We start from the raw sequence: 12,453 nt of genomic DNA, 5'->3' as shown, positions 1-12,453 counted from the left end.
GATTTGTGATGTCACCAACCCCCGAAGAATCGTGTTGTAGTCCCTACCAGCTGTTTGTAGTCCTTAAAAAGCGATTTCTGTAAAAGAAAGTATCTCCCTTTGCATTGAACTTTGAGAGTCGTAACAGCAACATTACACACTAACTAAAGTTAAAAAAGTGAAATCATAATCAACCACCCCTTTAACTTTTTCTCATGCCAACCCAAAAATGTTTAAATATACACAAGCAAAATCTTAATTAGGGTAACTACAGTAACTAATGAGGATAAATAGCCAAAATATACATTTACACCAAAATGTAACTTACAAAGAGAAAAAAAAAATGGAATTATATTATGCTTCTGATTCACTTAACATTTTTAATCAGAATGAAGTTAAAAGCCACTAAATAATAGCTAATGTGCTTGATAAATACAAAATTGTAACGGTCATTTAATCTTTCCCTTTTATTAATGATTTGGATCGTAATTTCTCTTTATATCATGTGATTTTGAAAGAATAGGCAATACAGGACATTGTTACATTTCAAAATGTATTTTAAATATTTTACATAGTGTTGTATGCGGTTAAAAAAATACCAACTTTATAAAAGTTTATTTGGCCATGCTAGAAAGCCAGCCTAATTTAAAGAGAGAAGGGGCTGCGGATTCCTCTTCTTGATCGGCTAACTGCCTGAAGAGATTTCCTGGCCGGAAACTGTCCTGTGGAGAAGAAGCAGAGGAGGGAGCCACCTAAAATGATAAAACAAACACACAAACATGTAAACTGCCTTAAAAATGGATTTGCATCTCATAATGTTGTGACACTAGAGCAGGTACAGAGCTTTGAATAGTTTTTCACCCAGTTAGAGCCAAAAATTGTCACCACAAGCAGAAGATTTAGCAGGTTTAAAGCCAGTGAAGAAATCTGTAACTACATGATGCTTGCTTGCTTATAATACAAAAGTATTAAACTTAAAGGGTTAGTTCACCCAAAAATGAAATTTCTGTCATTGAGGTCCAGAAAGTTATTAAAGACATTTTTAAAATAGTCAACGTGACGACAGTGGTTCAAGCCGGCGTTCAGACGTAAACACAGAATCGCTGAACTGTGTTCACTGTGCCTCTGCTCAAACTGCGTATGACAACAGTTCAAATTGTTAAAGTCATTATTTTTGTTTTGTTTTTGTGCACAAAAAGTATTCTTGTCACTTCATAACATTAAGGTTGAACCACTGAAGTCGCATTGACTATTTTAACGATATCTTTACTACCTTTCTGGACCTCAAAAGGTGCAATGACTTTGCTGCTTAAGTGTGGTTCAGATACCCTTGGATTTCATCAAAACTATCTTAATTTGTGTTCCGAAGATGAACGATGAACGAAAGGTCTTTGGGACGACATGAGGGGGGGAGTACTTAATGACAGAAATTCCATTTTTGGGTGAACTAACACTTTAAGACAGACTTTGCATTGTGATTAATACTGCTCAACAGCCTTGATGCTCATACTGCTCAGTATTCATCAGTTGCATTTGATTGCTGCTATGCCACATGTTGCATTCACAAAGCATATCAGAGTGAATCAAGTTCAGTAAATCCAAAACTATGCACTGCAAGCTCACTGCAAAAAATGAAGTAGCACCACACAACATGACATCACCTATCGCCTTGAGATTCAGCAGCTCTTCTGCTAGTAAAACTGGGAGCATTGGTAGAAAGTGACTTATTTGCAAAGCCATGATAACATAAAACACCAACTGAAGTCTTTTTCTATAAACATAAGCATAAGCGTTTACTTTTCTTTTAAACATACCAGAAGAGGTATTGTACATAATAAATGCTTAGCCAACCTACCAGTGGTCTAGTGATATCTGCTCCATGTGTGGCCGAATTAGTCTTCCGAGAATTTGTCATACTCAGTGGCAGCAAACCAAACCTTGAGGGGGGGGGGGAGAATATATAATTATATATTTATAAAAATATATAAAATTAAATATTTAAAAAATATATAATGAATTAAAACTAAATAAATTGATCAAATTACCACATTTAAACGCATATATGATGTTTATAACATAAAATATATTTTTATTATGTTGTACAATATTCAAGCGCACAGCATGACAGCATCTAACTAGACATAAATATTTATAACAATATGTTAAACAGTGAGAAGGGTAAGACAAGAGCTTTATACTCACCGGATCTGGCTGCTAGCCAAAGGAAGGATGTTGTATGGTTCCTGAGAGTTGATATTGTTGGTCCTAGAGGTAAACTGCTTCTCTGTGCCAGTTAACAATCCTAAAAGCACCTACAAACAACATGAGACAAAACACTGTTCAATACACAAAAGATGACAATAATCATGCCTATATCACATGAGAACAGGCAAATTGCCAATTACATGGGGGGATGTTTAAAAACAGGGTTAGTGGGAAATAAATGGCAATGCTTACAGAGGTCCTTTGTGAGAGTCGGTTCAGGTTGCTGCTCAGATGTGGAGTGAAAACATCCAGGTCAAATGGATCAATGTGACTTTCAAGGGAGTCGCAGACCTGCTGGATCCTTTAACAAACAAAAAGAATGAAGGAAAAGTGTAAGAGGTAAGCTATTCTTGGTGTAATCGGTTGTGCTTTGTTTTAAAGTTGGAAGGTGAAGTCACGCTATGATTGTGTTTTCATGACGGATCATTGCTGTTACTTCCTACTGAGGGCTTGTGCCCATTCCTAGCTTGTGAAGAGGTTACCTTGGGTCTTGTTGAAAGCGGGAACTCCTACCCTCTTCAAGGCGGGACCCTAGAGTGGCACTGAGATACCGAAGGTCAAACAACAGCTGCAAAGCTCTGTTCTGGGTCATGGGGAGGCCTGAGTCCTAGAGAGAGAGAAAGGAAGGAAAGACAGGAGACAGAACAACAGACATTTGGTTTTAAAGAATTATTCCATTACAATAGTGGCTAAAAAGCAGGAACAGAAGAATGAGAGAGACATTTGATCGATCGTCTCACCTTGCTCTGTGTTTTCTGAGTGAGTCTTTCATACTCACTCACCACCTGATCAAGACAACTCCGCAAGATGTCCAACAGAGTGACCTTTGGTAACGCGTGACCTCCGACCCTATTGACCTCAAGGCACAGATGGAAGAGTAACGACTGAACATACCATGATGGCTGAGAGAGAGAGAGAGAAAAAAAAAGAAAAAAAAGGGAAAACAATTATTTTACAATTAATATAGAGACATCCTGTTTTTATTCAGTATTGACTCCAGTGATCTCATATTTTGAAAAGGGCATAACTCTTCCCCCAAACTAAAATCAATAATGAAGTTAAAAGGCCTGTGCACACTGGAACGTATAACGCAATCAGACACAATGGGCTAACAATGATTTCCTCAATGTTTGTAATATTGGAACTTTGAGATTCTGTCTTTCCATTTTGTTTTTATTTATTTATCATGTTTATTCATTGTTTTTTTTTTTTTAAATTGTTTTGGGGGGTGGGTTGTGGGTAAGGGGGAAAAATTGTAAAATCAAAAGCAGCGTTGTTAATTCTTTTTGTATGTAATATTTCAGTCTGTTCTTCCTTCAATAAAAATAATTAAAAAAATATATAGAGACAATTTTTCTATTACGTAAAACACTGCAATAATACAAAAAAAAAAGTTTAAAACCAGGGGGCCACAAGGGGGTGCTAGAGAGTCTGCAAAAAATTATAATAAGTATTTTACAAAATGTAGGATTTTATGTAATAATTGAAAACATTTACAAATGTTAACTGAAAACATTTACATTTTATAAACACAATTAACTGCAATTATTTAGTTCCATAAAAATAATAACATATTAATAATATAATAATATCACAAATAAATAAATAAATAAATAATTGTAAAAAAATAGTTTGTATTTATGTCTTTCATAAAATATATATATATATATAGTATTTGTTTATCTTTGTTTATCTAAGGTGGTGCATCACATTTGAGATTCATAATTTGGCACTGAAATCTCAGTATGCAATAAGCCCACATTAGGTCTCCTTAATATATACATTAAAGTATTCATATTAATAATAATAATAATAATAATAATAATTGGACAAATGTAGCTGTTACCTGCACAGGAAGGCGTATTTTGGACATTATACTGTTGCCTGACTCCGTTTCTTCCTGTATTTCAAGTTCTTCCCAATTAGTTGCAGTACCCAGGATAGATCCAGGGGTTCCTGCATGGAGAGTCGCAGCAAAGCTGCCCACAAGTGCCTGTAATGCATTTTTAATCATTCAATTTTATTGAAGAATATAAGCATTTAAAAGGTAAACATATATGCCTAAAGTATGTACTCTGCATAAAAAAATAAAAAAAAACACACATTTTTGCACTATCAAGCTGGTGAATGAAGTCTATTGATTTCCTGTCCTCAGAATGTCTTCATAATCTTACCCTGGTGAGTGCAGAGCTCCAGATACCATAGGCCTCCATGCTGCAGGAAAGAAGTTCCTCTTTCAGACAGCTCCACTTAGCCTGAGCTGGGCTGACGTCCGCTGCCTTGGCTGTGCTGCCTTTGCCCAACTTCTTGCCCTGTCGTGGAGTGCCTCTGCTCACAGGATCCACGCCCCCCTGCTTCCCCAGGATGCATTGTTTCAGACTAGGACACAGTTCTCCCATTGACTGGCATAGTCTGGCCATAAAGAGCACTGAACTTAACTGGCTGGGGTTGCTGGTCTTAGCCTTGGCATTAGTGAGCTCAGTACGAATGCTGGCAAGGATGTCCCTCACACATGCCAGGCAGTGCCCTCTAAGAATGTCCTCCACCGCTCCAGCATCCATAAAACGGTTAATAGGAGAGCTAGTCGTCACTGGGACCATCTCTGAAGGCTCCTTGCCATTTTTTTCAGAGGGCAAGTAGTGCTGCAGATCATCTAATTTGGCTTTGAGCTTAGAGTCTAGGGAGGAGCAGAAGGTCTGAACGCAGGGGGTGAGGGCCTGGGTCTTCATGGACAGGCCGCTCTTCTGCTGCGGGCTGCGTTGGGCTACACTCACCCAGGCTGTGTCGCTGAGCAGGTCACCTTGAGACTCGGACCACAGGAAAGCTGCAACGTCACTCTCATACTGCGCCCCGCGGCTGAAAGTCCCAGCTATGGCTTGACTCTGCAGATCCCGCAGAGCTGAAGACAAGAGCTGTCTGGAGCTGCTGGAGATCCCTTCTGTGCCCTCCTGCGTGATCACCTAGAGGGATAAAGGGTAAATGAGTAAAGGAGGAGACAAGTTACCTGTGCCTATAAACTCAAGGTTTAGAGAGATAACCGACACCTCACCTTGGATGACAAGGCATTGTGTTAACATTCAATCTCAGGTCATTTGATCACAAAGACAGCGATAATTACAAGTGTAAATGGGGTGTACAACATGTATATTAATATATATATTTAATGTACAATACATCATCATAGATAATTTTACAATATATATACACTACAGTTCAAAAATTTGGGGTCAATAAGAATTTCCTAAAGAAATTAATATTACCCAGTAAGTACACTTTAAATTGACCAAAAATGAAAGTACTTTTACACAGTTACAAAAGATTTTTATTTTTAAATAAATGCGGTTTCTTGTATTCTTTCTATTCATCAAAGAGTCATTAAAAATGTATCACGGTTTCAACAAAAATATTAAGCAGAACTATTGTTTTTAGCGATGATAATAAATGTTTCTTGAACAGCAAATCATCATATTAGAGTGATTTCTGAAGGATCATGTGACACTGAAGACTGGAATAATGATACTGAAAACTCAGCTTTGCATAACAGGAATAAATTGCATTTTAAAATATTTTCAAATAGAACACAATTATTTTAAATTGTAATAATATTTCCCAATATTACTGCTGTTAATGCATTTCTGATCAAATAAATGCAACTTTGGGGAGCATAAGAGACTTCTTTAAAAAACATTTAAAAATCTAACCAACCACAAACTTTGAGCAGGAGTGTACATGTATTAATTGTTATAATGAATACAATATTAATAATATTATACAATTAATACAATAATATTGTAATATTTTATACAATTTATACATGATATGTAGAGCATATAATCATAAATGTATCTTTAGCATTTCAGTGGGCCAATCGTTTTGAGGAGAAGACTGGGAAAGATGCGGAATAGCATGTTTTACTTTTTCATTCAATTAACTAAAAAAAAAAATACAGATATATATATATATATATATATATATATATATATATATATATATATAGTAAATAGTAGATATATGTATTATTAACATGTAGTATTACAATGACATGATGAATTATGTATATAGTCAGATACACTTCTCTTGAAGTCTAATCACTGGCAGTTAGAATGTCAAACATTCTCACCTGAATACCTGCAATGGGATCACCCAATATTTGTAAACAGGGCCAACACATCTATCAGACTAGTTAAACTGGTTAAATCGGTAAGAAATACCTGAAGCCTCTGCAGGAAGAGCTGCTGCAAAAGGTCATCCCACAAAGCCAGAGGTCGTTCGAGGAGGGACTGACACACAGTACTCCAGTGTTGACTGATGGACTCACTGCTGAGCAGTTCCCACACGGCATCTCGAATCGCAGCCAGACCCTTTAAACTCTTCACATAGACCAGAAGGCTGCTGACTCCGCTGCGGATATCCTCCTTACAGCTATTACAAGAAAAAGGAGCATTTAAAACAAATCCTTAAAGAAAAGCAAATTAACATTTGTGGGAGGGACATACGTATCGATCCACTGCTGCAGCGTGTCTCTGAGCTGCTCCCTCTGTATAGGCTGTGCTAGTGTCCGAAGGACAGGCTGGAAGTTTATCACTGAAGGGGGAAGGTATTTAAACCAGCTTCCTGTGCTCATCTCCTTGTCCAGAACCTTGATTTCTTTCCCTAGATTTCACATAAAATCACAAAGATTCTTTTAGGCAAGTTAGTTAGACACATGTTGTAAAAGAACAAGGTGTCGGGCTGGTTCGCACATAGTGACACTGAGGGTCAAAAATGTACTTTTCCATTAAGGGGCCCCCTGTAATTGCTTTCCAAGGACACTTGTTACCTTTATAAGGGCAATTTTTATAATTAACTTATTAAATGTATCAGTGTTGTCTTTTATGTCAGATATTTAAATGTAACCAATTACTTCAAAAAGAATGCTATAGACTGTTACCAACACATTTATTTTTAATAAACAAAAGCAATTTTTTTACACTGCAAATGTGTAACAGAAGCTGCATCTGACATGTCATTAATGTTTACTTACACAGACTGATAATGCTGATCAAAACATCACATTCTTAAAATTTCAGTACCGAAGTCGTTACTTTTGACAATTCTAATTTGGGGGGCATTTTTGTTTCTTTTGCTCCAAGCCCTCATTAATTTCTGACCTTGCTGACCCCTTACACCAATGTTTAAGCATCCCAACGTAACCGTAAAATCGATAACTCACCAGAGGATGTGTTGGAGGTCACATTCTCCAAGGTGGTAAAAAGCAGGCCACAGCCCAATCCGGTATCAGACACTTGGCCCTCCGGAGGCACATAAAACACAGCGTACGCCTGATACAGAGTGGTGACCAGCAGCTCCACCAAGGAACAAACCTGTGCTTTAACACCAGCACCTGAAATAGGGACAGCATCACATCTTTATAAAAAAAAAACAACAATCTGCAAATGTAATGATTTATTCTAATCAACCAAATACAAATAAGAGAACAAGCTTTAATTCCTCATAAGGAATATTCACCATGCTGGGGCTGATTGAGCAGTTGCTGAATGGATGCTTTCCTAGCTAGCAGGAAATCAGCAAGCGCCTGGCGAGGGGAGCTGTCCTCCAGGAGCATGGTGGAGACCAGCGCTTCAGCGATCGCTTGATCAGACACCGCCCTGCCGCGCAGCACAGACTTACTCTCTGATAAGATTGTGGACCTGCAAATAAAGGCAGCTAGCTTTTTGTAAGAGCAAAAAACTAAACCAAATGATGCCTCTCTAAAGCATTTAACAGCTATGTAAGTCTATAACATACCTGAAATGACCCGCAGCTGCTACCTGGCGCACCAGGATGGGGAAGCGAGAGAGGACGGGGCTGTATTGATGCCCTCCGCCCTCCAAGTGTAGCTGGCTGTGAAGGTGACAGCACAGCAGGTAGAGCTGTGTGGCCTGCAGGTACTGCGAGGACTCCATTGCGCTCCAGACCCGCTCAGGGATTTCCAGAAGGAGCTTTATCTGTGATGCCATCGTATAGAATTTGTCCTGGGATTGTTTCTGACCCTGCTGGGAATAAAAACACATCTAATGAGCACTTAACAATTGAGCTCTGACTTTTTGTATATTGTATATTGAATTTATTGTATATAGATAGAAACTGAGGATACACTTTATTTTAAGTCATCCTTGTTACAGTGTAACTATACATTTAAGTACTAAGTAATAACAACATGTACTTACTATAGGGTTAGGGCTAGGATTAGGGTTTGGTTTAGGGTGAGTCGGATGTAATTATGCGTATTTTACAGTTATTACTACAGTAAGTAACATATGTAGCAAGGACACTAAAATGAAGTGTTCCCGAAAATGCTTAACAAAAATGATTGAAGGCATAGACTACAGTATATAAACATAACCTGATGGATAACCTGATGATGGCTACATATCATACACACTACCATTCAAAAATTTGGGGTCAGTAAGATTTGTTTTTTTTTTTTATTAATTTTTTTTTTCAGCAAGGATTCATTATGTTGACACTAAAGACAATTATAATGTTACAAAAGATTTCCATTTCAAATAAATGCTGTTCTTTTACATTTCTATTAATCAAAGAACCCTGAGATAAATTTTCCACAGAAATATTAAGCAGCACAAATGTTTTCGCCATTGATAATAATAGGAAATGTTTCTTGAGCATCAAATCATCATATCAGAATGATTTCTGAAGGATCATGTGACTCTGAAGAGTGAGTAATGACGCTTAAAATTCAACTTTGCTACCAGAGGAATAAATTACATTTAAAATTATATCAAAATAAGATAATTTATTATTTACTTAGATTTATTGTTGTTTTTACTGTATTTTTGATCAAACAAATGCAGACTTGGTAAGTATAAGAGCCTTCTTTATTTAGAATAACCAGTAATTATGCTTATCTCCATCAGACAAATTGTAAAAAAAAAAAATGATTAGATAATTCTTATCTCTCACTACTAGCTAGAATACGAAATGACTCCTGCACTTCATAATATGGATATTTTGACAACAATGTAAGATTTTATTTCTGACAGTTGTGGCAGTTCAATAGAGCTGGAGCAGCAGGTTTGATTGGTAGTATTAGTCTTGATTCTTTCTTTCACCGAAGTGCTACATTTGCCAATATTTATGACAAATATGACATATTGTATTTGTATCTGACGGTGACCCATATTGATTGACGAGGAAATGAAAGCAGCAGGTTGCACCCAAACATATCTCTGACGAAGCTGAATAAATTAAGTCAGAATAAATAATACATAAACTTTAATATTTTCATTTTTTGCAGGCTGTTTTGCCCCCAAACTCCAGAACGAGAACTTTACCTCTGCTTTGCCGCTGGACTGAGGGGCGTGTTTCGCCTGTTTCAGTTTGTGACAGTACCGGTACATGTCCTGGATGGACTGAACGACACTTTCCGAGCACTGTCTCATCTCACCGATAGTGTCAGCAGCATCGATCAGATCCCGGTAACGTTCACCGACCATCTGTCGAAGTTCCTCCTTCTTCTGCTCTATCTCTCCGCGCACTTTCCTCTCGATAGCACGGATGTCATCCGTACCGTACCGTTCAAATAAAACGGTGGGATCTTTAATTTCTGAAACCCGAAGAGACTGGGCCGGTACTGCAGCCATCTCTTTAAAACTGAGCAGATAACTGCAGAAATAAAACCCGGAAGCACGAACGGCTCTCCTTCCACGTAAACAAAGGGTCAGAGGTCATTCCTCACATATCGAATGAAGTGAGACAGCGTCCCCTTTAGTGGATGTTTGGTACTACAACATCCATGGTACGTTTTCGCTGCAATATTTATTTATTTACTACCTGATAGGTGATTTTTAATTCTTTTTATTAATGCCAAGAACATACATAACAATTCCAGGGGTATGCACGATAGAAAATTTACCTGTTACAAAATTAGGAAAATATCATTAAAATGACATAATGTTAGTATTAAGGGCTTTTAAGCTGCTGGAGGTTATAACAGTGTTCAGGTAGAATTTAAATTAATTATTATATAGCTTTACATTTTTATCAAAGTTGTGATAACTAAATAGACCTGAAGTGTGGAATACCTGAGTTAAAAACAATGACGCAACGCATATCTAAAGAAATGTATATTGAATGCAATACGAACTGCATAGCTGGACCTGCCAGCTGTTTTAATATGACTAGGGTATGGTGTATTCTGTGTGTAGTTAATATTTTGTCAACATCAGATTAAAGGCCACTGAGTTGGCGCTAGACTCCTGTAGTTTGATAGAAGCATCTCACTTCCGCAAAACCATTTCATTGAACAGGAGCTGCATCACAGTGACAGGTGTAGCTCAGTAACCCGGAAATACGACAGAGCAAAACAACAGGTGAGTGACCGATAATTGTTCTAAAAGATACATTAAGACGATTTATGAAAATGGAAATAAGCAAATTAGGACGATTGTAAATTATTTTAGGTTATATATGATATGCGATCTTTGATTTTCATGATTTTGGTAATTGTAAGATTAATTGCCTACTTTAAAAGTAAACGATAAAATGTTTAAGTATTATTAAAAGTGTTAAGCGAATGAATTTGAGCTCAGTCGGTCGCTGTTAACTGAATAAACGTACGAATGAATAAAACAATGGCGTGACTATTGTCGTTTGTCATTTTCTCTTTTAGTTTCTAATGTCTTAATTCAAAATACACTTTATAAAGTTTAGAATATAGCCTAGTTTATACCTTAAGATTCTCGTTGTGGTTAATCTAATTTCTTTTTTTACCAAAGACTAGAAAAACACTTCCTGTTTATTCAGGATGTAATTTGAGTACATTTGTTTATTGAACAGGTTGGTTTAGTTTATGGGCATCAGGGTTTCATTTTCTTAGTTTCTGTTTTCAAATAGATGTCAACAGCGTGTAATTAATATCATTCCCTGCATTTAGGAATCTTCTTACTGAAGTCATGGACAAGAGCATTCAACAGGATTTTGAGAACCAGTTCAATGATGTGGTCTCAAGACTACAATCAAAGCAGATGTTTCAGTCAGATTGGGACATTGCCTCCTTTGCAGTTTTCTTCATCTTTATAGGTAAGTAAAAATGAGAAATGACGATACATAATTAAGAATCATTAACACACAATGTTAAATGTTCATAGGCATGGTCCTCTTGCTGGTTATCTTGGTTCTCATCCGCTGCTGTTGCTGCTGCTGCTGCGATGAGAAGGTCAGAATGCTACTGGTGTAATTTCACAGATAACCTATCTATAGATTCATGAAACAATGCATGTCATGACATTAGTGGTAACCGCTACTGTTTCCACATTAAAGCCAAGAAGACAGAAGGTGGGCATCGACAACATGGGAATGGAGCCATGATTTTCCAGGAACAACGGGAACCACTACATTCAAATCACCTACAAAATATCAATTATGTGAATCTATTTTTATATCACTTATGCCACCTAATCATTATTTATACTCGGAAAAGGTAAATTATTAGAGGAAGAAAATATTTTAGGAAGATGCTTCCTTATAGCGATGATAAAAGCAAAAACCTTTCCCAACTACGTAAAAATGCTGTTAATATTTACCCAGGACATCACATGACTGAAGTTGCATTTGTCCACTTTCTAGTTAAACACATTATTGAAGCATTTTATATGAGATTTTCTGGATGGAACAAATGCAGGCCCTTAACAAACAGCATTCATTGACATTTCTTGTTTTTATAGATTGTTTAATCTGGAATCTGGCTGTTACTGATTATCCCAGCCACTCAGCCAACACCTTTTCCTTGATTCAGGCATGTCTAAGACTTGAGTTTTCAGTGTATTTCTTTTAAAGGCTTGACTTTTAAATCTGAAATGTAAACAATACAGAACCTACACACTTTCTGAAAAGATTTAAAAACAAACAAAAAAAAAAACTTTAAATGGTTCACTTTACTGTTAAAACCTCTCATTTTTTAGAAGAGGAAAACAGATTAAGCAATGTTTTATTTATGAAAACTAACTTGGAAAAATGAGTATGAATGTTTGTGTAACATTTTTAAAATGTACCACATTGTTATAAAATTTAGACTTTGTAAGCCAATAATAAATCTATTTAAAAGGTTTAATTTCAGTGAAATTCAATTGCAATTAGCAAATAAAATGTTCCTTTGCTTATATAAAAATACTTTGACAATAGCATTGGTCAGTTAATTCAATCTAAAAC

The 12,453-nt window shown here is 36.6% G+C and overlaps 2 protein-coding genes across 4 annotated transcripts; one reads left to right on the top strand and one right to left on the bottom strand.

The window, feature by feature from the left end:
- Nucleotides 1-419: 419 nt before the first annotated feature.
- Nucleotides 420-9,962, bottom strand: cog1 (component of oligomeric golgi complex 1). 3 transcript variants are annotated; one of them, XM_051888142.1, is made up of 15 exons: nt 9,579-9,962; nt 8,032-8,279; nt 7,753-7,934; nt 7,457-7,627; nt 6,741-6,897; nt 6,456-6,666; nt 4,419-5,204; nt 4,091-4,237; nt 2,985-3,146; nt 2,727-2,851; nt 2,437-2,545; nt 2,182-2,291; nt 1,835-1,916; nt 1,641-1,679; nt 420-731 (listed from the first exon to the last, which is right to left on the bottom strand). In XM_051888142.1, the coding sequence occupies exons 1-14, from the start codon at nt 9,885-9,887 to the stop codon at nt 1,671-1,673; spliced, it is 2,808 nt and encodes a 935-aa protein (XP_051744102.1). In that variant the 5' UTR covers nt 9,888-9,962; the 3' UTR covers nt 420-731; nt 1,641-1,670. The 3 variants fall into 3 exon arrangements, with proteins under 3 accessions (XP_051744102.1, XP_051744100.1, XP_051744101.1); XM_051888140.1 differs by lacking the exon at nt 1,641-1,679; XM_051888141.1 differs by lacking the exon at nt 1,641-1,679 and having other exon boundaries at nt 8,032-8,276; nt 9,579-9,961.
- A 419-nt stretch (nt 9,963-10,381) lies between these two features.
- smim22 (small integral membrane protein 22) lies at nt 10,382-12,355 on the top strand. Its single transcript, XM_051888156.1, has 4 exons — nt 10,382-10,616; nt 11,180-11,325; nt 11,394-11,461; nt 11,566-12,355. Exons 2-4 carry the CDS (start codon nt 11,199-11,201, stop codon nt 11,611-11,613), a joined length of 243 nt encoding a protein of 80 aa, XP_051744116.1. The 5' UTR covers nt 10,382-10,616; nt 11,180-11,198; the 3' UTR covers nt 11,614-12,355.
- Nucleotides 12,356-12,453: the final 98 nt, after the last annotated feature.

Source organism: Ctenopharyngodon idella, chromosome 3 (assembly GCF_019924925.1).
Source record: "Ctenopharyngodon idella isolate HZGC_01 chromosome 3, HZGC01, whole genome shotgun sequence".
Classification (NCBI taxonomy): domain Eukaryota; kingdom Metazoa; phylum Chordata; class Actinopteri; order Cypriniformes; family Xenocyprididae; genus Ctenopharyngodon; species Ctenopharyngodon idella.
Note: the sequence above shows the minus strand (reverse complement) of the source record. Positions and strands in the feature narration are given on the sequence as shown.

Excerpts from the sequence above, each read along its gene's own strand:
- cog1 (XM_051888140.1), bottom strand. The coding sequence starts at position 9,887 with ATGGCTGCAGTACCGGCCCAGTCTCTTCGGGTTTCAGAAATTAAAGAT. Across the intron at positions 6,667-6,740 it reads CTGCAGCAGTGGATCGATAC|CTGTAAGGAGGATATCCGCA; the intron begins GTATGTCCCTCC and ends TTCTTGTAATAG. Across the intron at positions 2,546-2,726 it reads CGCTTTCAACAAGACCCAAG|GATCCAGCAGGTCTGCGACT; the intron begins GTAACCTCTTCA and ends TGTTTGTTAAAG.
- smim22 (XM_051888156.1), top strand. The coding sequence starts at position 11,199 with ATGGACAAGAGCATTCAACAGGATTTTGAGAACCAGTTCAATGATGTG. Across the intron at positions 11,326-11,393 it reads AGTTTTCTTCATCTTTATAG|GCATGGTCCTCTTGCTGGTT; the intron begins GTAAGTAAAAAT and ends AAATGTTCATAG. Across the intron at positions 11,462-11,565 it reads GCTGCTGCTGCGATGAGAAG|CCAAGAAGACAGAAGGTGGG; the intron begins GTCAGAATGCTA and ends TCCACATTAAAG.